Here is a 27,363-nt window from a genome sequence, read left to right as displayed (position 1 = left end):
TTTTCAATCCTTACAATCCCCTTGGTGGCATGGGGGAGTGTTTAGCTTTGTTGAGCCTCACTGTCCTCTGCTATCAAGTAACAATGACCGCCGTTACCAACATGATCTCATTCATCTTTAAAAAACCTCTCTAAGGGAGGTGTTATTTCTTCCATTTTGAAGACAAGAAAATTGAGGTTCAGAGTGATGACGAAGTGCAAAACCTCAAAAACCCTCACAGTTCGGAAGTGGTAGGCAGAATTTGAAACCAGGCTGTTTTGACCCCCAAACCACTATGTGCTACAGCTTCCACTTGCAAATCTCTTTCATACACACACACACACACACACACACACACACACACACACACACACACACACACACTATCTGGGCCATCAGCAGGTCTGTCTTGATTGTCCCCATTTGACAGATGAGTAAACTGAGGCTCCAAGCTTCATGGTATGTCCACTAGGAATCCACTGGGAAATTTTCCCCTGTGCCCATTTTTTTTTCATCGAGTCAGGGGTCCTAACTCCCAATAGGGTATGCATGTGTATATATATGTGTGTGTATGTTGGGGAGAAAGGAATAAAAAGGTGACCCAAGAGGGACAGCTCAAGGAGGGCAGTGGGCACAGCCCAGGTAGGACCAGAGTTGACTGTCCACTTGCTCTCTTTCCAACAATATTTACTCCTAATCCCAGGCCTGTGTAGGGCACTGAGTACAGAGTGAACCAAACAGCCACCTGGCAGAGGGAACTATTTATCAAATAACTGTACAAGCAAATACATACCTCTATGAGGTGACGAGGGCTTCAAGAATGCACAATGCATTTGATGGGATATATATATATATAGATATATATATATATATATATATATATTTCAAAGAGGAAAGGAGAGGGAGAAGGAGAGGGAGAGGGAGAGAGAGAGGGGGGGAGAGAGAGAGAGAGAGAGAGAGAGAGAGAGAGAGAGAGAGAGAGAGATCAATAATGAGAGAGAATCACTGAGCGGCTGCCTCCTGCATGTCCCAATCTAGAGATCGAGTCCGAAACCATGGCATGTGCCCTGACCAAGAATCAAACCCTGACCTCCTGGTTCATAGGTCAACACTCAACCACTAAGCTATGCTGGCCGGGCCATTTGATGGGTCTTAGGCAACGAGTCTTGGGGTTAGAGCAGCCCCCAGGAGGAGGTGACAAGTGTAGAGGTTGGAAGGATGGGTAAGAATCAACTAGGGAAACATAGGCTACGAGGAAGAGCATTCTAGGCAGAAAGACAGCATCTGAAACAGCTGGTCACTCCCTCCTTTTTATTACACTTCCCAGGGTCCCACTGTCTCTTGACTTTCTCCCACTTCACTGACTGCTCCTTCTTGATGTCCTTTGCCAACCTCTTGTCCCAGCCTCTAACTATCGGGCAGTCCTTGGTCCTCTTCTCCGTCTACACCCATTCACTTTAGTGATTCACCTCGTTTCAAGGCTTAAACACCATCACCCATTCAAGTCCCACTAACAGCATACGCCTAAATGTTTACCTGCTGTCCAGCTCTCCTACGGAGCTCAGGACTTCAGCGTCCCAGTCCTTAGCATCCCTAGGTGGAGGCCTAATAGCTCTCTTACCAACATAACAAATCAACCAACTCCTGCATCAACCCCACGGCCTGCAGCCTTCTCCATCTCATGAGATAGCAACTCCATCCTTAACAAAGACCGGGGAGTCATCCTTGACACCTCTCTTTCTGTCACACCTCCCATTTAGTCTATAAGGAAATCCTGTTGGCTCAGCTTGACATAAATCCAGAATCTGACCACTTCCCACAACCACTGTTACCACCCTGTCCCAGCCATCATCATTTCCCTCTAGAGAGCCTCTTAACTGGTCTTTCAGCTTGCAAGATTCCTGGTGCGCTAGGACTACCTTCATCCCAGCAGCCAGACATTCCTTTCAACATGTAAAGCTGATTGTGTCATTTCTCTGCCCTGAACCCTGCTCACCATTTCTCTCAGAGGAAAACCCAAGTCCTCACAATGCCCTGTAGGTCCGCCATTACCCCTCCACGCTCCTCTCCTGCCACTGGCCATCTTTGTTCCAGACACACCCGCCTCCTGAAACATGGTCCTTAAATATGCCAGACACATGCCTGCCTCAGGGCCCTCACACTGGCTGTGCCCTCTGCCCAGGTATCCTCAGGGCTCATTCCCTCACCATCTCATGAAAGTGCCAGCCCACTCTGACCACTTTATTTTAAATTTCAACCAGCACCCCCCAACCAATCTGGCTTCCCTTATTCCACACCCCGCACATTGCGCGTACCATTTTTGAACACAAACTTTCCCCCAGCTTTACTGAGGTAGAGTACACACATACAATAACAGTCTCCCAATGTAAGTGTCCAGTTGGATGAGTATTGATACTTGACACTATCTAATTTACTGAGTTTTCACATTTATCGCCTATGAAGTGGCTGCATCCGGGGATCAGGCTGGCCCTGCCGCCAGGCCTAGCTACATGCAGCACACTGTGCTCAGGAGCCAGGAGCACAGCTAAGCAAGAGCACAGCTTCCCCTCTGTGGGAAGGTCCTGGATACATGTCCTGTGTCCGCTGGCCTCAGTCCTTCTATCGACACAATGGGCATAAGAAGTTTACTCCCTTCAGCCTCCTTAGGAAGGGAACCTCTCCTCTGGGGCCCACTTTCCCTCTTCTGTACGGGCAGTGCACACAATCCCTGATTTACTGATGCTGTATCTGCGTCTACACTGGCAATGTGCACGGTCACTGATGTCAGACTGGCCCTTACACTGGCACTGACCATGCTTACATCAGATCTTCATCTACGCTGATAGAGGATAATCTCTATCCACGAGTCTGTGACTAAACTGGCCCCGGATGCACTCACAAATCACTCAGCTACGTTCTCACCAACTCAGGTCTCCACAGAGATTGTTTGTTACGCTGGCAACGGGCAGAGATTGAGAGCAGACCCACGTCTACACTGGCAATGGGCACACTCATTGACAGCAGACTCACATACACATGGGCAGCAGGCACAATCATGTTCATCTCTTGGCAATGGGCACACTCAATACACAAAGACCTCAGTCCCCACCAGCACTGACATGAATGACTGAGGAGCGTGAGCACAGGGCACAGAGGCTCCTGCCAGCTGCAGGCACAGGTTATGAAGTTCAACACCCCGAGTACTGCCAGGGGGCAGAACCTGGCATGGGAACCTGGAATTCAAAACCAACATGCGGGCACTGGGGTGTGGAATCTAGAATCTGGGCATCAGAACTGGAATCTGGGACACATGGCGACATGAGACCATGTCTATTCCCAGCATCTTGAGATCACTCAAGGTGAGGAGAGACTTGGGCTGTGTGACTCCAGCACCGCCTGCCCCCGCACCTACCCCACACCCAGGCCGGCCCAGCCACCCTGGGCTTTAAAAAGCACCAGGAAATGTCACTTTCTTTTTGAGGAGGTGCAATGGGAGGAGATGGCCAAGCCAGTTTAGCTGCCGGCCTATTCAAAGGCTGGGAACAGTGACAGCACCTTCAAATCCTGAAGCTTGTTTCTTACTCAGGCTGGATGGAATTCCAGCCCCTTTCCACACAGACGGAGCCCTGCCTAGTGCCAGTCCAGAACTACCTGCTCTCACTGGGCTGCATTTCCCCATCTGCAAAGCGAAGAGTGGCCTGGATCCGCTCAAGCTCCAGCTCTATCTCCAGGACCCATGTGCTACCCACAAGAACACCTAGATCCTACCAGAGACAGCCTGGATGAGAGACAAGTGCGGGCGGCTCCTCCCGAAAGAAGAAAGCTCCAAGGACATCCGGCCATCCATTGATGCCGCTTTCACACAATTGTTCGTTGCTTCAATCACCAAGTATTTACCGAGTGCCTATTATACAACAGGTACATTTCACAACCACCTCCAGAAATAACAGCTTTACATAAAGCTCCCAGCACAGAGCTAAGCACATAGTAGGTATCAATCATGAGGATAAAGATACTTACTGTGTGCTGATACTAATCCTGAGCTGGACACGTTCCTAAGCACTCTTACATGACTCATCTCATTGCCCATACATCATCTCTGAGGTCCACACTGCAGTTACCATCACAATTTTACAAAGAAGGAACCTGAGGCTTGGAGAGGTTAAGTTGTCCATGATCATGCACCTGGGAGGTGAAGGAGTTAGGCTCTGTCTGACTCCAGAACACATGCTCTTAACCTCTCCCCTAGACCCTCTACAAACATAGATAGAATGGGTGCCTGAGTGAATGAATGAAAAACTTTGTGTTGGTGCAAGGACGGGTCCACAAGCGTCCAAGGCCATTGGCATGCATGACGGTGGGGAGCATGTGTGTGCAGATGTTTGTGTGACTGCATGTGCAGCTTTTGTATGGAAAGACTTTCCCTTGTTGTCTTGGTCTTGTGTGAGCGGGAGCTATACTTAGCTGCAGCCACGATTGTAATGAGCAGTTAGCAGCGCACCAGGCACTCTCTTTGGGACCTGGTTTGCTGGGGTCAGTGTATGTGTGTGTGGGGGGTGCAGCCTGGTCCCGGGGGACACCAGAGCAAGGCTTTGTGTCTGTGAGTACAGACGCTCACAGCACTGTGCCTTGTGCGAATGGAGATCCTTAGCTCCAGCTGAAAGCATCTGCTCTAGGCTAACAGATTCTAAGCCTCCAGGCCCTGCCAAGCTCAACTATTGGCCACCTACCTATGTTCATGGTCCCTTTACTGGCCTTTGCTAGGCAGTTAGAATGAAAGCCTTGGAGCTCATATATAGAGCCTGGGATTGACGGCAAAAAGCAGTGGGAAGATGGTGCATCTCGGTATACCAAGCTTGGTATACCTCAGGAAGGCACATTCCTCAGGTATGCTCAGCATGTTCTGGGGTTCAGAGGCCAATCCCCTACTCACTATCTGCCCTCCAGTGGCTTCAGGGAATCCGAAACACCCTGGGCCTGACGCCTCCGTTGTCACATGGCACTGCCTGCAATTTCTTTCCAGCCTGTCCTGGTGCTGCTCCATCAGAGCCTCTAACCTTTGAGAGTGGACCAGTCCCCTAGGCCAGTCCCTGCCTCCAGTTCCCAGCTCCCTCACTCCACAGATCACCCCTCTTCTGCATCTGGCAAACCCACGTTCTCCACACATGGGCTGGGTTGCTCCACTCTGCCTTCCACCTTAAAGCCTTCAGCGTCCAAGTGCCATTCTCTGGGCTGTTTTCATTTAATGAGAGGTGGGACTTCCTCTCCTTTCTTGAAGCCTAGAGACTAGAAATGTATTCATCCACCCTCACATTCATCCATTTGTTGACCCATCCACTAAGCTACCCACCCATCTGGGTATCTATCCATACATCCTTCCCCCCATCCATTCATCCCTACCCATCCACGTACCCATCTTTTTATCCATTCTTTCATCCACTTGTCCCTCATCCATCTGTCCACCTCATTCTTGACCAGAGAACCATAGCATAGTAGGGCAGGAAGGAACACTGGCTCTGCTAATTTACCTTCTTAATCCCCCAAAGAAGACTGGGGTCTAATCTCCTTTCACCAGTTACTAACCACGTGGTCTTATATAAACATATTTAATCTCTCGGGGCATTTTTTTTCCTTCATCAATACAATGGGGATAATATCAAATCCTTCTACCTCACAGGGCTGCTGTGAAGTATGCGGCTTCAGCCAAGATGGACTGGCTCTATGTTACATAACAGGCACTATCATTGCTTAAACTGGTCCTTGTCCTCTAAGAGGCTGCAGCTGTCGGGAAGACATGTAACCTCAAAGGTCAGCTGGGTCAAGGGCAGGAAGAGTTCTCTGGGAGAACAGCCTCTTGGAGGTGGGCAGGGGGGGGGGAGGGAGGGAGGGAAGGTTAGGAAAGGCTCCAGACAGAAGTGGCCATCAAAGCTGGCCTTGGAGGAGGATCCATTCAGATATGTAGAGGTGGAAGAAAGGGCATATTGGTGGAGGGAACAGAATAAGCAAAGGCAGGAGGCAGGGGGGAGCTAGAGCATGCTGGGGGCACGGCTGATGTGCCTGGAGGCCAAGGGTGGGTGGCCTGGAAAGGCAGGACTGCTGGAATTTCCAAGGGCAGCACAACAGGGCTGGAGAAGCGCCAATGGCCATGGAAAGCGCAGCAAGCCAGGGCAAACCACAGTGATTCCTCACTCTGAGGCTTTTACTCAGATCCCTGACGGCCAGACAGGAAAAAATTATCTGCATGGTGACAGCCAGGCCTCGGGAGAGACGACTCCTGCCGCCTAGAAGGAAGCCAGCTCCTGGCATTTCTGACCTTTGTGTCGCTAAATATATCATTGGCGACAGTGGCTCGTGCCCCCGAGGCTGTGGGGCCATCAGACAAGGCTTCCACGGCAGGCTCCCTGTCTCTGTGGCTCAGCCAAAGCCTCATACCAGCTCCCTGGGGAATCTGAACTCAGGACCAGGGGGACCAGGGTGGCAACGGTGCCTCAGGTCTAACCCGCAGAAGGGCCTCCTGTATGCCAGGTACCATCCTGGGGCTCTGGTCTGAGACTCCCTCCATTCACACAGGAGGAAACAGGCTCAGCCAGATGACACTTGCCCTAGCCCACACCGAGGCAGCGGGAAGTCCCAAACCCAGGCCCAGCCAGGTCCACGGCCTGTGCTCTCACCTCTACCGCGTCCCCTCTCAACATTCGCCCTGCCCTCGAGATGGGGGTCTCCTCCTGCACATGGCCCTGCAATGAGTCATATTTCTCCCTCACAAATGATCTTTCTGCCTCTGGTCATAGTGGATTTTCCCAGCATTGCCGAGAGGCAGGGGACATCATTATGCATGCTTTATAGGTGAAGACACTAAGGCCCAGAAGGACAAGGACCATGCTCCTGGTGTGTGGACTGGTCAGGGGACAAGTTAGGAGCACCATGGCAACACGGGGAGAAGCACACTGCCCTGGGCAACCCTGAGCAGATGACAGCCACATGCGCTTCCAGGAGCCCAGCCTCTGGCCCTCAGCCCAGGGCTCTGGCTGGCTCGAGGTAGCTCAGCAGGTGACTGTGTTTCTCACAGCTGCTCAGAGAGCCCCTGAGGTTGAGCATAAAACATTAATCTCTAAGTGTAAGATGCTGGCCCTGGGGTCTAAAGCATGTTCACAGTCCTGGTGACAAGGCCCAAGGAAGTCCCACTTGCCTATTCTACCACCTGCAGGGGTAGAGACACTCCCTGGGGGACCACTGAAGCCTCCCTGGTCACAGAAACCGCCCTGAAGACACCAGGTTCCTATTCTCAGAGCCTCCAGGGGGTAAGGCCAGTGTCTGCAGAGCCTCCTAGAAAGAGGCCTCATGTGCCAAATGGTGCCCGACGGGACACTAGGCTGTGCCATGCACTGTGCTGAGGGCTTTCTGTAGCTTATTTCTTTTGGTCTCATAGCATCGCCTTGACATGGGGACTCTTGTTATCGCCCCCTCATAGCTGAGGTGGCTGAATCTTGCCGAGGTCACACCTAGGTGTGGACCTTGGCAGTGTGGCTCCAGTCTGCTGTGCTAATTACTATACTAACCGTCTTCTCTCAACAACACACCTGGAGTGAGAGCCAGGTGAGCAGCCATCGAGGGCTATGTGAATGGAAATTGCTCATAGGACTTTGTCTGAAAGGGCCCCTCACCTCTGGCTCCCTCACCAACTTCTCTCCAGCTGCACAGCCCCCTCAGGGAACAGCTCACCCCTTAGTGTGTGGTGGCCATGAGTGGCCCCACAATCTCCTCCCCTCTCTGAGGCCCAGCTGCCTGGAGGTCCAGACTGTGCAGCCCCTGTGGCCAGTATCTGTTACCTAGTAAGTGCTCAATATGTTTTTGAATGAATGAGTGCTAACAGCAGCCCCTGGCAGGGGACCCACACAGACTCTTTATGTGCAGAGTAGGGATGTAGGAAGAGAAGTCCCTTTCTGCACTGAGGATGGGAAAGGAAAGCGGTAAAGTGGGGGAGCCATTAGGGGCAGGAGTCCAGGGGTTTGTGCATTGGAGCTGGAGCCAGGGTGAGCAGGATCAGGCCTGCCAGGCCAGCAGGGTCTGGGTTGTATCGGGTGGATGGGGTATCCGAGGCCCTGCACGGGCTTGAGAAAGTTTCCTCTGGCTGCCATGGGCCAGGCTGAAGCAGCATCTGATCCCTGGCCCAGTGAGGCCGGCCCCTGCAGCCTCCTGAGCTCAGCTGCCTGGGGCCACCTCAGCTAACATTAGCTCGTCCCCATCCCGCCTGGCGTCGGTGTGGCGGGGCAGCCCAGCCCCAGAGTGGGTACCACCCACTGGCACCAGTAGGAGCCCCAGCCCTAGCGCCTGTCCTGCAGCAGCTCCTGGGGTCTGCCAGGCTCCTGCTGCCACTGCTTCCCGTGCCTGAGCATCCGCTGTAAAGAGGCGATGCTTTAATCCTGAGCTGTGACGCATCCCCCCGCCTGCCAGCCTCTCCACGCTGGCATACTTGTCAGCATCTCAGGTCCCCGTGCTTGGCTCCTGACCACAGCCTGGTGTCAATGGCCCTCCCTCCCTCTCCACCTGTAGGTGAAAGTTCCCCCATTCATCTCTCGCATTCCCCAGTACAGCTGGGCAGGAAGGTAGAGCCCAGATGAGCTGTCCATTACAACAGATGGGGAGACTGAGGCTCTGAGGGGACCGCGACCTGCCCAGGACACACAGCAGATTTGTGGCAGCACCAAGGCAGAAGCCAGGCACTCTGAAATCTGGCCCCTGGGAGGCCGACTCTGGAAGGAGAAGCCCTCAGGGCCAAGTTAGGTGAGGTGACCCCTAGAGAGGTATTTAAAGGGAGAGTCAGTGCAGAAAGAAGGAAGCAGACAGGGAACAGGTGAGGGTTTGCTTGGCCCTTTCAGAGCCAAGCGCGGATAAAAAGACAATAACGGAACCCATGGTAATTAAGCACTTATGTTCAGGGTTCTAGGCGAAGTGCTTAACACATTCAATCCTCATGACTTCCTTATGAGTCAGGTGCTATTAATATCCCTCTCCTGAGGCCCAGACAGGTTAGGGAACTTGTCCAAGGTCACACAGCTGGGAAGTGGTCGAGCTGGGATTCGAACGCAGGTCTCCTGGCTCAAGAGGCTGTGCTCTTGGGCAGAACAAGGCTCCAGGTCATAGTGCCAAGGTCAGGTAGCCAGGAAGAGGGGGCCGGCTGTGAAGCCCACCCACTTTCTACTGAAGACATAATGAAGGCTCAAAGCAGGGGGATTCAGGGGGAAAAGAGTATGCTAGGCCTTCGAGGGATAGAATCTGTGTTGAGAGCCAGTAACAAATTCCTAGACTGGTTAGAGGAAAGGGGCCCATGGGAGGGGAAAGGGAAGGGAGGGAAGTAGACAGGGAAGGAGTCGGGAAGGGAGAAGGAGAAAAAGAACCTAGCTGGCCATCAGGGGAAACAGAGTCCTAAGGGAGTTGGACTTGGGCATTGGGCTGGACCGAGTGGACCCGGGAATTCGGTGTCCTTGCAATGTCACCATCCTAAGAGCTTGTGCGTCCTGGTTTTAGAAAACAACTTGTTAGCCTCTGAGCCACGGCTGTTGGTAGTGCTTGGGCTGATGCCGCGTGGAGGAGTTTGGAGAGATGGAGGGGCCAGCGTGTGAAGGGCCTCATCTGGCCCTGGGCAGCGACAGTGGCAGGTGGAACCCTGACTAGGGCAGCCAGCACTCCCAGCACTGCCTCAGCCTCTGCCTCTCCATCGGGGCTGCAGGCTTGTGGGATGGAGGGTCTGTGTTTCTAGGTGAGGCAAGGAAGGAGGGGGCCAAGCCGTAACAGGCTCAAAGGTGATGTGCCAATGTCTGACCTATGTCTTGAACTGTGGCTCCTTATCATTCTTTCAATCAATATGTATTTAGCACCCACTATGTGCCAGACCCTCTTCTAGGTTCTAGGCAAAGAACAATGTATAAAAGAGACAAAAGTCCATGCCCTTGTGGAACTTACATTCTAGTGGGGGGAAGCAGACAAGAAACCAGGTAAGTAAGTATTACACTCAGATGGCAGTAAATGCCAAAGAGAAAACAGGAAAGCATGAAAGGGGGAAGGGAAAGGCAGGGTGCGATCTGAGACAATGACATCTGAGTGCAGACCTGGAGGTGAGGGAGGAATCTGAGGGCTAGTGCTCCCCCATGGAAGGAACCTCGAGAGCACAGGTCCTGAGGCAGAAGCAGAGCAGCTGCTGGTGGACTGACCAGGAGGCCAGAATGAGCACAGAGGAGAGAGGCAGGGGAGCAGAGGGATGGGTGGGATGCAGGAACTCAGTGGAGATCGTAAGGGGCTCCTTATAACCCTCATGAGGACTTGGGTTCCTCCCCCCAAGTGAGACAGAGCAGGGTGGCTCGGTCTGACTAGCATTTCACCAGGATGGCCCTGACCATGGTGTGGAGAAGGTGCTGGCAAGGACAGAAGCAGTTTGCAGCAATCCCGGGGACAGAAGATGCAGCTTCAACCAGGAAGGTAACGGTGAAGGTGGTGAGACTGGGTAAGTTTTCAACGTGAAGACCACAGGATCTGCTGAGGTGTGAGGGAAAGAGAAGCCAGGATGATGGCAAGGTTTCTGGTTTGAGCAACTGGACACAGTTGCCATTTACTGACCTGGGGACTCATGCCCAGGCCCATCACCCTAACTGACGCCAACGTCTTGGGCCCCAGGAAAGGTCAGAATCACCAGTGAAGCTTTGCTACCCTGAACGCACCCATCCAGGCCCCTCTGCATCCTGACACTTCCCCTCTACTGTGAACTGTTGCCCACATCTAGTACTTCTCAGACTCTAATGTATGATTCATCTGGGACTCTTGTTAAAAATGCAGATTCTGAATGAGTAGGTCTTGGGGGGGAAGGGCGCTAAACTCTTCTTTTCTAAACACTGCCCAGGTGACGTTGATGCTTTGCTCAGAGGACCACACTGAGTAGCAAGAGCTCCCATGTCCCCCGCTGCAGACCCTCCCTCTCTGAGCATCAGCATCATTTGGGAGTGGAAACATACTGGCCTGACCCTACGATCTAAGAATCAAATTCTTGCTAGACAGAGCCCAGGAGCCTGACCAATTTTGAAGCATCCCAAGTAATCTGAGAGTCAGCCATGGGTGGGAGTCTTCCAGCAACCTCCCCTGCAGCCCCCGTAGCAGCCATTGCACACACCCCTAACCCAGCCTCATCTAGCACAGCAGCAGCTTGTTGCTCCCCTCTCCACAGCGCCCCTACACCAGCGAAGCTAGCCCCCACCCTGCTCCAGCCCTACAGCCTGGCACAGCATCTCTTCTCCGAGTGCACCTTCCTGCAGCTCTCAGAGGGCAGATAGCCAAGAGACGGGCCTGGGAAAGAGGGCCACAGGTGCCACCCGCTGGGCCTGAGCAAGCACACCCTAAAGAGGTGGTACCCCCGGGTCTGTGCCTATGAAAGAGCATGCCACGGATGTCTCCCAGGGGCCCAGCACCAGAACGGACCCCAAGCAGAACGTGATTACTGTGCCTTGAATGAATGGATGAGAGCAGGTTGAGGGAGCCTGAATGAGTGTAGGAGGAAGCTCTTTAGACCCCGCTGCCATTGGGCTCCTACCCTTGCCAGGAGAGTTCACAGGGGCCCTAGAGAAGAGCTGGGCCGAGGAGGAGGAAGGAGAGCTGGGGAAGGACGAACGTGGCTCCCACAGAGCCTCTGGGAAGTTGAAGCCCAGAATTCCTCTACTCCTGGCATGTTGGACCTGGGAAGGGGCTTGGTGGTCATTTAGAATGACCTCCGTATTTTACAGGTGGAGAAACTGCAGCCTGAAGGGACCATGGAACTTGCCCAAGGGAACCTGGTTGGTTTAATGGCCTAGCTACAGATTTTGACCTGGCTCAGTTGCATGATACCCGCATCCGGGGCCTTGTCTGTGGCCTCATCTCTCCACATACCTGGGCAGGTCCCTAATCCTGAGGACCTGCCTGTCCCCAGCCACAAGCCTCCATAGCTGACCTCAAATCATGCAAACCTGGTGACTCCATGCCCAACCCAGATATCCCTCACTCTTAAAGGAGGGCATCAAGGGGCAGAGTAGCCAGGCTAGGCATTAGGGACCTTGAGGGATGGATGGTCTTTTGTGTTCAGCAAAAACTAGAGAGGACACTGATGGAGGGGAAGAGATGAGCAAAAACCAGAGGTTGGAATGAGGGCTGAAGGTGAGGATGCCAGGGAGGAGCCCGTACGAAGGAAGTGGGAGACATGGTAGGTCCAGAGCAGAAGGCCTCAAATGCCAAGCTGAGGAGGAGCCAGCATTGCTACCACGCATCGCCTCATGCAGAATAACTTGTGATCCTCCCCAAGCTCTCTGCCACCTCCCTGCAGGCCATAGGGGAGCCTGCAGTTGGGGCTGCTTGAGACACCTTCTGAAAACCCTCTTCCTGGAGCTGCCAGAGGGAGGGAACCAGATAAACACCCAAGCCTGGGCCACAGCAAGCAGAGACCCCACCATCCTTGGAAGCGACAGGAGGCAGTACTGAGCAGTGGTTATGGGCAGAACCCCGGTGGCAGGCCCACCCAGGTCTGAATGCTGGCTCTACCACTCGTCAGCTAAGTGACCTTGAATAAGTTACTAAACTTCTCTGAGACTCAGCAGCCTCATCTGAGACATTGGCAGGCTAATAATAATACAGTTCCATGGGATTCTTGTAAGAATTAAATGAGAATATGTAAATTAAACTCTTAAGACTTCTGACACATAATAAATGCCTTAGTAAATAGTAATGTGATTCAGGAAAAGAAGGGGGTTCTGGAAAATCCTGCTTGGGGAATGATAAGAACAGGATTTTGGCCAATCTGGGTGGACTGACCTGTGGAGGTCTCACCTAGCTGTGCTGGGCCCGAAAGGAGGATCAGGGAAGAGAGGTAGGAGGGCAGGTAACTGCTTAATCTCCCTTCCTCAGGGGGAGGAAATAAAGGGAGGAGGAAAGGAATGCCACAGGTAAGATTTGGTGTTCTTCAAAAGCTGAGAGCCAAAAGAAATGCAAACAGCCAGACCCTAGACCAAGAGTCTTGGGTGTGAGTTTGAGTCTCACTGATTCCTGTGTGGTCTTGAGCAAGTGTCCTTCCTTCTCTGAGCCTGTTTCTTCTCCACTAGAGAAAAGTGGCTAGAGGTAGCCTGGGGGCACCCATCTGCTCCAAAAGTCCCATGTATGTGAAGGGTAGTCCCTCCCACCCAAGTGGTTCCCATACTGAATAAGGACTGGGCAGCCAGCATTCCCTGTAACTTCTTAGCTCCCCGCTCCCCCCAAGCACACACACATTTTCCTTTGAGCCTGCACCCAGGGAAGGGAAGCTCAGGCCAGGGTGGTGGCCAGACTGGCCTGGGGGCTGACGGGAGACAGTGGCTTGAGGCCCTGACCTTTTGGTCCAGAGCAAATACACTGGTCATGGGACTGCTCAGAATAGCTGTAGCACTATATTCAGCTGTCTTGGAAGTTCCCTGAGATCCCTGGCCCAGGCAGCCAGCCCTGAAATGAGTCCCCACCAGACCCCCTCCCCCACCACTGAGACGAGGTGGGTTGGGGTGGGGTGGGGGGAAGGCTTGAGCTAATCTCCTCCAAAGCTTCTGGCAGATGCTAGATCTCCTGCCCAGGGTTAGGGAGCACAAATTGCTGCCCCCAGAGCACCAGATTCCAAACATCCCCTGAGGTGTCTTAAGGTGCATGGGGGTTCCCAGGCTACTGAGCAGGAATTTAGAGACCTGGGTTTCTGAACCAGCCTCCCAAATAACCTGCTCACGTGTGACCTTGGGCCTCAGCTTCCTCATCTTCCATAATAATAGCTCCTATTGCTTATGTAAGAAGCTTAGCGTCTGGAGGCGGAGACAAACCTGAATCAAGCAAGGCTGCTAATGAACATTTTACTACAAACCAGATAACGTCTCTGAAGGCAAGGACTCTGGTTCTGAATCCTGACCCAGCCTGTGGAGTCTGGGAAGGCATCACCAAGGAACTGATGTTGGAAGCAGGGTGTGAAGGATGATGAGGGGCAAACCAGGAGCAAAGAGTGGGCCAGCAGGAACAGCATATGCAAAGGCCCTGAGGTAGGCAGACCTGGCACATGCAAGAAACTGAAATGAGGCCGGGGTGGCTGGAGCTCGGTGAGTGATGAGGACAGCCAGGCCAGAGGAGACTGAAGAGGCAGGCAGCTATGAGCTGGGGAAGCAATAAAGGGTGTTAAGCAGGCAAGGAGGTGAGCTGTCAGACTTGTGAGTTAGAGACCTCTGTGGTTGCCAAGTGAAGGATGCACTGCAGGTGCAGGGACTGGAGGTGGGAGAGCAGTCAGGAAGCTGTTGGAGAGAGTTTGCCTGAGGGAAACAGTGGTGGCTTGAAGCAGGAGGGTGGCCATGGAGACAGAGGGCAAAGGATGGAGTCTAGAGAGTCATGAAGTAAAATGGTAATACAACTAATAGGAGTGACACCAGCAGCCAACATTTATTGAGCACTTACTGCATGCCAGGCCCTGTGGCTCGGGGCTCCCCACATATTACCTCAGTTAATCTTTCTACAGCCCTCTGGGCGTGGGTTCTATCGTTATGCCTATTTTAGGGGTGAAGAGGCTGAGACTCTGACTAGGAGATTCTGGGTTCGTGCCTTTCTTTACTAGGATGGGAGCAGGGGTTGTGGGGGTTGAAGGTACCATTCAAAGACATGAGGACACCTGTAAAAGCATCCTGGGAAAGAGAACACCTAATGGGGGATACACTGTGGCAGGGAGCACTTGGGGTGACTCCCTCACCACGGCTCATGGGTTTCCTGATCTGGGCTCTGAGGTGAGGGGCAAGCTACCTAGAAAGGCCCTGGTCGAAGCTCTGCCCCAGTCCCTCTGCCTGCCAAGCCAAGGCTCCAAGACTCCCATGTCAGCTGGGACCCAAGGGAGAAACAGAAGTCTCTGGCTGGACTCTTCATCCCAGCCACTAGGTGAATTTCCTTCCCAGGGAGTTGAGGAGGCATTGGACTACAGCAGGTCCCATGGAGGTGGGGACAAGACAGAGTGACAAAGACCTAGAGTTGGAGGAGAGGTGGGCAGTGGGATGGATGGAAGAGGGGTTTCCATTGGCATTTGCTCATCATTTTGGAAGGTCAAGCGACTCTAGGGGACAGATGTCAACACACACACACTGAGACACACACACACACACATAGGATACTCTCCGGCACAAGGCCCACCATTGACCCTGACCTGACACAGAACAATGTTCCTGATGACAACATGCAAGTCATAGATTAAAGCCAAAGGCCTCAGACCTGCACCTGCCCCCAGGGAAGAGAGGAGGGCAGGCCGCCTCAACACAGTCCTGCCTGCTCCCACACCTCCCACGGCTTTGCATGCTGGGACTGCTGTTCCCTGCCATCTGCCTGGCTAATTCCTACTTGCCCCTCCAAGCTTCCCCAGCATTACCTCCTCTGGGACAGTTCTTACGCTCACAGTCCCAGGAAGCTCCTTCGCAGCCCTCGCCACATAGTGTCACCATCACCCTTTCCTCGTGTGTGTCTGGGGCAACACCCCTTGCCCCAGAATACAAGCTGGGCTCACTGTGTCCCAGCTCCCCTCCCCACCCCTCACCCCCTCAGCCTGGGTGCCCAGAAAACCACAGGAGAGAAGGCCAGGGAACCAGCTGCTCTGTCACCACTAAAGAGACGGGACCTCCCACCCCAGCCAAGGAGCCCCTATCTTCCAGAGACAATGCCAAGGCCTGGGGGAGGTGGCCTCACCACCTGGTCCAGGCAACAACTGGCCGGGGCTACAGAGTATTTCTATTGATGGGAAATGGGGAGCAAAACTGCTCACTAAGGCCGCTCAGAGGTCCCAGGAGATGGAGGCAGCAGGCAGGAAGCTGGTCTGCAGTTTCATCTTCCTCAGGGAACACTCACACCCAGGCAGCACAAGGTCTCTCTCACATCTCACATACAAGCACACACACCAACACGGACACAGTTTCTCCCACACAGTCTGTATCACACATAGATTCCCCACCCCACACAGCCTTACACACACAGCTTCACACATCTATGCACTCACACTCACCTCAAGTCTCACAGCTCTCCCAAGAATCTCAATCTCTGTCTCTGTCTCTGTCTCTCTCTCTCTCTCTCTCTCTCTCTCTCTCTCTCTCTCACACACACACACACACACACACACACAGTATCTCTCTTACACATATAGTCTCTTTCCCTCATATACGCACTCTCCCCCACGCAGTCTCATTCTCACACACACGAAGTCCATCTCTCAAAACACACACAATCTGTCTCTCACACTCACACGGATTTCTCTGGTAGAGACGACAGGATGTCACAGTCAGTGTCATCACACACACCACTGTCACACCCTGAGTCTCACACATATTTTTATTCGCATACAGTCTTTCTCACACACATGAAGAGTCTCTCACAGCCACAAAGAGTCTCTCTTGCACAGATCCTCTCACACCTGCAGCGTTTCTTTCACACACATATACAATGTCACACACATACAGGATTTTGGCCTAAAATCTACAAAAAAAAAAAAAAAGTAAATCCCACCCCTTTGAGGAGGCTTGGGGCCCCTGTGGGGGAGGGGTAAACAAAGGTGACAGCAGCAGCAGCAGCAGCAGCAGAGCAAAGATGGAGGGGGAGGGAGGGAGGGCAGCCCGCTGGTCTCTGCGCAGATGAGCCGCAGAGAGGCAGCGCAATGCAGCGAGGCCTGCTGGAGGGAGGGCGGCAGGAAGCCTGGGTTCTAATCCAGGCTCTGCCCTCGGTTCCGTGTGCCCTTGGGCAGGTCCCTCCCCCTGTGGGCCCCGGCGTCCTCATCTGTCACGGAAGGAAGTTGGAACGACTCTATGAGGCTACAGGGGAGAAAAGGCAGTGGCATTGATCGGCTGGGTGGGGGAGGGGGCACCTTCCAACTTATCTCTATTCCCCTCTGCTACCCAGCTTTTCCCTCCAAGTCTGCTCTTCAATGGACACTTGATAGAATCAGGACTTTTAAATAAGGTTTTGTACACCAACAAGCCTCCACACCACTAGCCAGCCCATTTATCTGCATTGGATGAAGTCCACCCCACAGCCTAGGAATGTTCAGTGGGAGAAGATGGACAGGAGAGGGGGCTGGAACCTGCCCCACATGACCCCTGCCAATTCTGAAACTCAGGGACATAGGTCACAGCCCTAAAGATGAGCCCAAGGTGGCCAGGAGGATGGCGCCTCTGAGGAGGACGACGTCCCAGGAGACCGGTTCTAGTCCTGCTTAAGCTTCTAGCTCCCTGGGTGACCTTGGACAGGGTCCGCAGGGGCAGCATGAGGGGTTTGGCCTTCTCCCTATTACCCCCCCCCCCCCCCAACACACACACATCTATTCCAGGATTTAATGTATGACATTCTGACCTCCTAACCCCTCCTTAAAGGACGCTAAGACACTGAGTGTTTATCTCAGTAACAGATCTACCAGGCCTGTGCCTAAACACAGCTTCTTTCTGCTAGTGGACACCTCAGTGTCCCCAAGCCCCCTTCCCACACTGATGATCCTCAGCAGCTCAGCAGACACTCCTGCCCCCTCCCTCGCCCCATCCTTCCCCCTCAGTTCTAATGGGCAGGAGGGAAGGCCTGTGGAGCAGTAAAGAAAGAGTGGGCAGAGTCAGCGGTTTGCCTGGTAAGGGGGTGGGGGTGGCTCTGGATGGGGGAGGGGCTCTGCTTTAAATGACTACCTCTGACCCTCTCCTTCATGCCTTAGGCTCCACTCAGGCCTCTGAGGACAGAGTCCAGGACAGGCAAGGGTTATCTCTTTCAAGGGAGGTGGCTGCTGCCAGTGTCTTCCTTTTGGGCTTAGTTCAGTAGCAAAACCCCTGAGAATTCACCAGCCCTCCCTCTCCTATTTTACAGATGAGGAAACTGATCCAGAAAGGCCACCTGAGGGGCCAAGGTCAGATGCCCTTTCTCCCCTGAAACAACCTGGGGTCAGTCATGAAAGGGGGGTGGCTGGTGAAGACACACCCACCCCCTCACAGACTTCCTCCTTGTAGGCTCCCCCTGTACACCCCCTCTCTGCCCCTGACAAGTCAAGGCATAAGCCCAGCGCCCCCCTCCAATACCCTGCCCTTTTGACAAGGAAGAAGGACAGCCTCTGTGCCCAGGAACAGGTCTCAGAGGAGTCATATCCACCTCCCCACAGCTGAGTCCTACACCAACTTCCGAGCCAGTGATTAACCATAAAGATCCCCCCTTGACCACCTCCTCCAGAACGGCCTGAGGCTGCTCCCTGGGGAGGGAGGGGGTCCATCTCAAGCAGCAGACTCAGGCCTCAAGCCCTTGTCCATGGGCCCTGGCTGGCCCCAGATGCCCTTACCTGGCAAGAAGGAAGGGGCCCCAGCTTCCCTCCCCACACCTAAACCCAAAGGGGGGGGGGGAATCAGACCTTCACCGTGTACATCTGCAGACACACACATGCATGCACAGGCACTCCTGCACACTCAAACATTTACACATGCTCACTCCTTCTCACCACATCCTTTACGCACCCAAATATACACCACCACACTTACATAAATATGCACACACAATCCACTCGCACACACAAACACACCCATTCATACTCGCTCATACATATTAAATCCGGAAATACACAGACCTTACTACATACAAAACTAGTCGCCCTCGGGGGAAAAAAAAAATCATCCCCTGTCTTACACACACCACACGCACCCCCTCTCAGTTTTGACTCACTAGGTACCAGTTATCGAAATCACCCCCACCCCCCGCCCCATCTTCCGATAGGTAAGTGCCGCTTACCCTGGCGTAGCGAGATGAGTAGGGGTCCTCAAAGAGCGCCCAGATGCGTGGCTGCCAGCGGCGCCAGAAGCCGCTGGGCCGTCCGTCCGGGGAGTCGCTGAGCGCCAGGCGCTTGGTCATCTCCAGCTCGTCCTCTCCGTCGCCCGAATCTCCAGGGCCGTCGGCGTCCGCGTCGTCCGCGCTGTTGTCCAGGGGCGCACCGCCAAAGCTGTCCAGCGCCTCCTCCGCGTCCCGGTGCTGGCGGTAGGTCATCCAGCAGCAGGGCTCCACGTCGGTCTCGTCGATGCCCCAAAAGGCCAGCTCCTCTTCGTAGAGCGGCCCGCACACGTCGGCTGGGCAGTGCAGCTTGCCCGTGCGGTAGTAGTTCAGAATGTGCGCGAAGACGCCCGGGTGGCGGTCGAAAAAGAACTCGTCGGCGCGCGGGTCATAGTCGAAATGGCTGTGGGCGTCGGGCTCCGCCAGCCAGGCGAGCCGCGTGCCGGGCAGCGTGCGCAGCGTCGAGCGGTACGTCTGGTGGCGCGTGCCGCCCACGTTGATCACGATGCGCTCGCTCTCGTCCCCCTGGCCCATCGCGGCGCCCCCTTAGGCATGGCGCGGCCCAGCGACACCCATGGGAGCGACCGCCAGGGGGAGTTGGCGCCGGGGAGGGGGCGCGCGGCCTCCTCCCCTCTCCCCCCAGCCGTCGGGGGGTGGGGTGGGGGGTACAGGGGACAGCGGCTCTGGCGACCCAAGCCCCTCAGGGAGGTTTCTGTCGGATGCTGGTCCAGGGCCGGGAGTGTGTGCGGGATCCCAAGGGTCTCTAGGCGCCAGATGTAGGAGGGAGCTGGTCCGGCTGCGGAGGAGGCAGAGGAGGAAAGGAGGGCGGGAGAGAGGGAATGAGGAAGAGAGGGAGGGGTGGGCGCTCAGCGGCGAGCCCCGGGAGGAGGGAAAAGGGGGTGGGGGGACCGGGCTCCCGTCCCCATCTCAGCGAGAAAATGTAGAAAGCGACACAAAGCTTTTGAGGGTAAGGTCAGCTGCTCCCAGAGCCAGGCAGATAGACCAGCCCCCAGAAGGAGGAAGGGTGGAGGGGAAATTTGCGCTCTGTTGTGCAGTGGTCGCCGCAGCGCGCTCTCGGCGCGGGGGAGATGGATGCCCGCTGCCTTCCTCCCTGCGTGGCTGGGCTGCAGCTAGGGGCGCAGGGCGAGCTCCGGCCCCCTCCCTCTTTCCTTGCCTGGCTGCCTGCTCCCCCCGGTGGCGGGCGCGCCTGCCCGCCTGCCCGCCCTGCTCGCTCCTTCTCCCCGCCTCTTGGAGGAGATGGCGGGGCCCCTGGACAGGGGCACAGGAACGCTGCTCGGTGCGGCTGCCGTGGAGCGCTGCGCTCCGGCTCAAGCTGGGGTTCCGCTGGGCTGCGCTCGGACTCCGGCTGCGGTGCTGAAGGGACAGCTCCCAGTTGTGGAGCCCGGTGGGGCCCCGCAGGGGTTCTCCGGGCTGGATTCGGTCTGCGGGGCCGGCGGGCACTGGCTCCGGTGCCTCTGCGCTTGGCGCTCCGCGCCCCGCTTCAGGCAGGCGCTTGGCGATGCCGGCCGAAGAGAGGGGGCTGCGGTCGTCGGGCCCGGGAGGTGGGGGTGGCAGGTCGGGGCGCGGCGCGGCGAGGCCAGCGAGGTGAGGCGCGGAGCGGCCGCCGCCGCGACGCTGCTGCCGCCCGGGCTGCTGCCTGGCTCTCTTGCTCGCTTGCTCGCTCGCGCGGTCCGCGTCCAGCCCGCCGCTCTCCGGACACGGGCAAACGGCGCGCGCAGCCGCACTCGCCCCCGGAGGGAGGCGCCGCGCTGGGTCCTAAAGAGCCCTGATTCCGCGCCCCCTCCCAGCCTCTCAAGGAGTTGGGCCTCCCTCAACCCCGGCGCTGGGGGCGCCCTCCCCGCACGGCTCCTGCAGCTCCCGGGCACCCGTCAACGCTTTACGTTTCTGGAAGGGGAAGCCACTGGATGGGCGATGGGCGAGGGCTCCGGGAGAGGTCTAGGTCAGCCTCCCCAGGTCAGACTGAGGTGAGAGGAGTGTCGCACCTGCCCTTCTCTTTTCAAACTGGGACTGTCTTATCCCTTAGTGAACCGAGACGCCCCATCCCTAGGAGAGACACGGCTCCAAGCAACCCTTTAATACTGACCCTTGCCACGGGACTTGAAGCCCACATGATCCTTTCAAAGGTACCCTCTCTCATAGACCTCAAAATGTCTCCCCCACCTCCATACATATAACACACATGCTGTCCTATAAGCTCTCTACTAAGGATCCAATGATCCTGGATGCTTATTAACCCCTTTCGACCCCGGCCTTTCATAACTGCAGGCTGACCCTAGTCTCCTGTGAGTGCCACACCTTCTGCCATATCGACCCTGCTCACTGATCCTCCCTCACTAGCCCTGGATCCTTAGGTGGGGATCCCTTATGAGAGGGGCGCTCTACCCTAAGAGGTCCGAAGGTGGTCCTGAAGGTTGATGATCCCTCCTCTCACCGCAGGACTTCAGCTGCCCTGGTTGGCAAGCAGATCCTGGGTCTGGGGCTGGATGGGAGCAGCTTCAAAGATGACCCTGGCGGTGGGAGCAGCAGATTGGGCCTCCAAGCCTTCCTGGCCCATGTTTGCTGCCAGTGCCTCCGTTCACTCAACTGAGCAATCACTCGTTTACTCCCTGCTTGTTCCAGGCTCTGCCCCCAGCAACAGGAGCACAGGAGAGCCTGCCCTCAAGGGGCTCCGGGGCTGGTGGGGAAGTGGGCAGGTGGGCCTGGACAGGGCTGGGAAGGTCAGGCCCAGCTCCAGGGGTGGCTGTGCTGGGAAAGAGGCTTATTGATCTCAGCCCAGCTCAATCGAACACCAGGCTGCCTGGGCAAAGGGCGATTTAATTAAGAAGACACGAGACTCTTATTTACCTGTCGGCACTTGCTAACTGTGCAGACAGCTGTCCCCTGACACTGACCCGCAGACACGGTTGTGGGCCTGGGGACAAAGCTGTGCTGCTGGCATCTCTTTCCTCACTTGGCCAGGGGAATCCCAGCCCCAGGGAAATCTGTGAGTGGTGGGGAGACGGTTTGGAGGAGTCGAGACGGCTGGAGAGAGACCAGGGGCAGGGCAAGAGATGACGGATAGCAGAGAAGGACAAGAGGAGAGACAAAGAGACAGGCAGAGTTAGGGCAGAAACGGGTGGAGATGGGCAGAGTTAAAGAGAAGGCTGGAGTATGGGGCCAGGATGGAGGAGCCAGTCCTCCCTCCAGAGATCGATCTGTGTTATTCCTCTAAATGGGAGCTATTTCCCCTGCAATCTCAGAAGACCCGCAGGGATGGGAGTGCTTTGAGTTTCTCTCTCACCCCAACCAGTGAGCCCCATCCCCTCACCATGAGGAGGCCTGACCTGCTGTGGCTCAGCCTAGCCCAAATTCAGACATCCTCGACACAGGCTCTCAGAAAGCTCTGCCCCAAAGCAATGAGGTGATAAAACAGAGAAATGGACACCCCAGAAGGAAAAGAAAAGGATAGACCCACAGAGAGGGAGACACACATACACCTGGCTGGGAGGAATCAGTGTGGGGAGAGATGAGAAAGAGGCTTTCCAAACCTTCCCTTCCTCCCAGCTAGATAGTCACCCCTCTTTACCTCCTAGGAAACCTTCTGTGGTTCTGACAGCCACAGGGGCCCAGGGTTCCATTCCTTCCCTCTCCTGCAGGACCACCTGGGATCAAAGTATAACTCCGCAACCTTCACTGTCATTTCCAAAAAGTGACTATCGGCCCCTCCAAGGATGCTTCTTGTTTGCCTCCCTCCACAGTGCCCAGAGCACAGGAGCTCCTCATCCAAGGCCTGGATGGCCTGAGAAAGGCCAGGAGAGGGGCCAGGATCCTGGAATCCCGGTGTCAGGGACCAAAGGAGTCTGGAGTCCTTAATTGAGACCGAGACAGGGGGAGGGACTTAGCCAGGGCCTCTCAGGGAGTCAGTGTGGAGCCCACTCAGGCCACTACCCATGGTGAGTCACAGTGGGAAGCTGAAATATGCCCAGATGGTGGAGAGAAGAAGGGGGAAAGACAGAGAGAGGCATAGGGCTCCTAGGAGGGGGAAGGTCAGGTGAGAAGATTGGGTGATTAGGAGCTCTGGTCAGGCCTGGACCTGCAGGATGTGCTAGAAAAAGAAGCAGGCCAGGGTTGGAGGGCAGGGGAGTGTCAAAGGGTGTCCATCACATCCTAAAATCCCCTATGAGGCCAGCAGAGAAGGCTCAGAGAGAAGAGCCTCCCAGGTGGGGAGGGGAACTACCCCTGAGGTACCCCACACTGTCCCACTTTCGGATTCTCACCTTTGTCCTTGATGACACCCTCAGCGCAGGCCTCAAAGAATGCCCCCTACCTTCTCTGTCCTAAGCAGGGACATAAAAGTCTCTTTTCTCACACCCTCTTCACACTGTAAGAAGGCTGGCATTTGCAGACAGCCCAGAAAAACCAAGAGGGCACTACAGGACAAGAAGGAAAAAGGCCCCAGAGAAAAGGGGGTGGGAGGAGGAATTGCTGATGGAGCCTTAGCTTCTCACCCACAACCACTAACCACAGACCCTCAGCCCAGCCAAGAGCCTCATTCCTCTTCATTCTTGAGGAGTGCCCCCCGCCCCACTTACTCATAGCCATTCGTCCCCTCCCTTTCAGAGAGGGAAGTTTGTGGTCCCATGCTAGGGTCGTTAGGATCAGTGGTGTGGGATGGGCAGGGGGCAGTGCACTGATGAAGTGGTTGGTGTTCAGTGGCTATGAGCATAGAACCAGACTGCCTGGGTTCAAACCCCAGCTCCACCACTGACTAGCTGTGACCTTGGGCAAGTTACTCAAATTCTCTATGCCTCAATTTCTTCATTGTTGGCTATTAAGAATAATAAGCCCTATAGTAACACCTCAGCTCTGGGATTTCTCTTGTTCAGGCTAGAGGGGAGGGGTTGCTGGGCTCCAGGAAGATCGGTGGTGGGACTTGAACTGGGGCTGGACTAGAAAAAAGGTGAAGGGAGTCCTGAAGCCAAATTTGGCCTATGTCCTCACACCTGGCACTTGCAGGCCTTTGATCTAGTCCCGCTTAGGCTCTGGAACTGGCCCAAGGCCAGCCCCCAGGCCTTTGCCCAGGTTGGCACATCTTACATGCTGCTCTCCCAGGCCCAGAGCCTTAGCATACCTGATGGGTTGGGGTGCCATCTTGTGGCTACATCTGGAAGCTAACCTAAGCTGGGCACAGATAGAGTAGGCTTTGGGGTGATAGTAAGCAATGGGACTGACAGGCATTTTCTTCCCAGACAGGAACCCTCCCTTTAATGGACAGGAGAGAGTGAATCTGAAGGTGGAAGAGTGGGAAATTGGTGACTGTGGCTGTCGGATCCTTAGCTTGAGCACGGACCCTGGTCCCTAACCTGGGAGTGTGTAGGTGCTGAGCTGTTCCTTCCTGAAACCCCTGGGCAAGTGGGTCCCAGATCTCTTAGAACCGGGGAAGCTGAGAAAGGAGCCAAGGTGAAGAATACTCTGGGGAAGTGCTAGACCAGGGTTTCTCAATCTCTGCACCCCTGGCTTTTTGGACCAGATAATCCTTTGTTGTGGGGGCTGTCCTGTGCATTGCAGGAAGTCTAGCAGCATCCTGGCCTCTTACCCACTAGATGTCAGTAGAATCCCTTCCCCAGTCATGACAATCAAGGGCTACAGACTGCCACATGCCTTCTGGGGGGTAAAATGTCCTCAAATTTGGTTAGAAATACCATTTTGTTGCTTGCTAGCTGTGTAAACTGGTCGCTTCCACCTCTAGGTTTCTGTTTCCTAGTCTGCATAAAAGAAATAACATTTTGTGAGGATTAAATGAGATAGTGTCTCTCATCGAACGTCCTTCTCCTTCCCCTACGTCCCTTCTCTTGGACGGCCACCCCTCCAAACCCTTTGTGAGCAGCCCTTACCCCCATGAGTTCCTGCCATTTCTCAGCAATGCCCACCTCTCCAAGTGTCAGCATGCCCCCAAGGCAGAGCATCAGCCCTGCCTGGGCTTGGTTTGGGGGAAGATGGGTCTCCGTGCCCCTTGCTGCTGGCTGTGGGAGTGGGGAGGACAGTGAGAAATGATGATGGCTGTGGTGAAGGATGCACGAGGGCGTCAGGGCTGCAGATGCATGGGGAAAGCAGGTGGGTGTGGGCATTTTTGCAAGGGCATCGCCAGACGGACTGGGCAGGGGCCACAGAGTTCTCCCAGAAGCAGCTGGAGATGGCAGGCTATCCCAAGAGCCTTCCTCCCTCTTTGACTCCCTTGGAAGGAGTCTCGTGGGTTCTCCTGTGCATGTTCCTGGCGGGCACCTGTGTGTGAGTCAGTCTGCAGGTAAGCACGGTCAGCAGTGTGCAGGGGTGGGCCCGGGTTTTGTGAGGCCTGAAGTTTAGACACTTGGGAGTCACTCTTTAAAAAAAAAAAAAAAAGAATAGAAAGTTAGGCACAAAAGTGAATATTTATTTAGACTTAGAAAAGAAATCAGGACCAGATGCAAATTTTAAAAATCTGACAATTATTATAAACATGAAAAAAATCCAGGGAAACTAGCTTACTATTTTTATTAACTGCCTGACACACCTACATAATGCTTTTTAAATAAGTTATGGTTACAGAGAAGCATTCATAATGCTCCCCAAAACAGTTGCAACGTTTTGTTTTTGTTTTTTGCAATTACAGAATGATGTTCAATAAACAAAACAACATTTATTATGTAAAAGCTGCATCAAAAATGACTGGAAATGAAAAAAAAATCAGCATACCCATCTATGACTATTTTTTCTGGGCACCAAGAAGAACCTGCTTTAAATTTTCATGCCATATTGTACCCAGCAAGGTTTGTGGTTCTTGAAAATACCACCAGGACAGAGCTACTTAAAGGTACACTCATGAAATGCACATAACCCAGAATAGCTGAAACAATCTTGAAAAAGAAAAAAGTTGAAGGACTTACACTTCCTGATTTCAAAACTTACTACAGAGCTACAATAATTAAGGTTGTATGTTTGCATAAGGATGGACATATAGATCAGTGGAATAAAATTGAGAGTCCAGAAATAAACCCATACATTTATGGACAATTAATTTTTTTACAAGGATGCCATGACGATTCAATGGGAGAAATACAGGTGTGTGTTTTTTTCAACACAAATAGTGTGGGGACACTTGAGTATCCACATACAAAAGAATGAAGTTGGATTCCTTTGTCCTACCACTTATAAAAATGGACTAAAAATGGATCCAATACCTAAAAGTAAGAGCTAAAACTATAAAACTCTTAGAAGAACTTGGATCAGATAATGGTTCCTTAGATAAGACACCCAAAACACAGGCAACAAAAGGAAAATATAGGCATATTAGACTTTACCAAAATATAGAAAACAAATTTGTGCTTCAAGAAAGCAACCAATCAGGAAAGTGAAAAGACAACGCAGAGGATGAGGGAAAACATTTGCAAATCATGTGTCTGGTAAAGGTCTAGTATCTAGAATATATGAAGAACTCATGACAGCAATAAAAAGACAAATAACCTAATTTGAAAATGAACAAAGGATTAAAAAACTCAATTTCTCCAAAGAAGGTATACACATGGCCAATAAGCACAGGAAAAATGCTCAGCATCGTTAATCATTAGGGAAGTGCAAAATCAAAACCACAATGAGATACCACTTCACACCCACTAGGGTGATGGCTAGAATGAAGACAATCACAGTGTTGTTGGGATGTGGAGAAATTGGAGCCCTCATACATTGCTAATGGGAATGTAAAATGGTACAGCTGCTTTGGGGAAATCTTTGGCAGTTCCTCAAAAATTTAAACATAGAGTTATGATATACCCAGCAATTTCACTTTTAGGTATATGCACAAAAGAATTAAAAGCATATGTTTACCCAAAAACTTGCAGGTCAATGTTCATAGCAGCATTATGTATAATAGCTAAAAAATGGAAATAACCCAAATATCTATCAACTGATGAATGGATCAACAAAGTGTGACATGTCTATACAATGGAATATTATTCAGCAAAATAAAGGAATGAAGTACTGATAAGTGCTACAACATGGATTAACCTTGAACACATTAGTGAAAGAAGCCAGACTCAAAAGACCACATAGTGTGTGATTCCATTGCCCAGAAGAAGCAAACCCATAGAAATGAAAATAGATTCGTGGGGATGGTTGCACAAGGTTGGGAATATAGTACAAGCCACTGAATTGGACACTTTAAAAGGGTGAATTTTATGGTATATGAATTATATCTCAATAAAACATTGAGAAAAGTAAAAGGAGGATCAGTAAAGCAGGAGGTTATAAATTACTTGCTTACGCTGGGAAAAATCTATTTGTCATGGTCCCAGTTCCCTTATCTGTAAAAAAGTGTACTTCATTTATCTTTTTCTGAAATGCTTTGAGTGAATTACTAAAGAATTTCAGAACATACCCTTTAAACTCACTAATCTCCTCCACAGAGAGAAAGCCCAAGTCCAGATGCGTTAAGCCACATTCCCAAGATCTCAAAACTGGTCAGCAGCACAGCCAGGCTTAGGTCCCAGGAATCATGCAGCCATTGACATCATCTGGGACGCACTTGCC

General features: G+C 53.4%; 1 protein-coding gene across 1 annotated transcript in view; it reads right to left on the bottom strand.

The window, feature by feature from the left end:
• Positions 1–19,335, bottom strand: part of KCNC1 (potassium voltage-gated channel subfamily C member 1) — a 39,657-nt gene extending 20,322 nt beyond the window's left edge. The window contains exon 1 of the mRNA XM_008149005.3: positions 18,766–19,335. Coding sequence (XP_008147227.1) covers positions 18,766–19,335 — 570 coding nt within the window. The remainder of the gene's footprint in view (positions 1–18,765) is intronic.
• Between the last annotated feature and the right edge of the window lie 8,028 nt (positions 19,336–27,363).

Source organism: Eptesicus fuscus, chromosome 13 (assembly GCF_027574615.1).
Source record: "Eptesicus fuscus isolate TK198812 chromosome 13, DD_ASM_mEF_20220401, whole genome shotgun sequence".
NCBI classification, from domain to species: Eukaryota; Metazoa; Chordata; class Mammalia; order Chiroptera; family Vespertilionidae; genus Eptesicus; species Eptesicus fuscus.
Note: the sequence above shows the minus strand (reverse complement) of the source record. Positions and strands in the feature narration are given on the sequence as shown.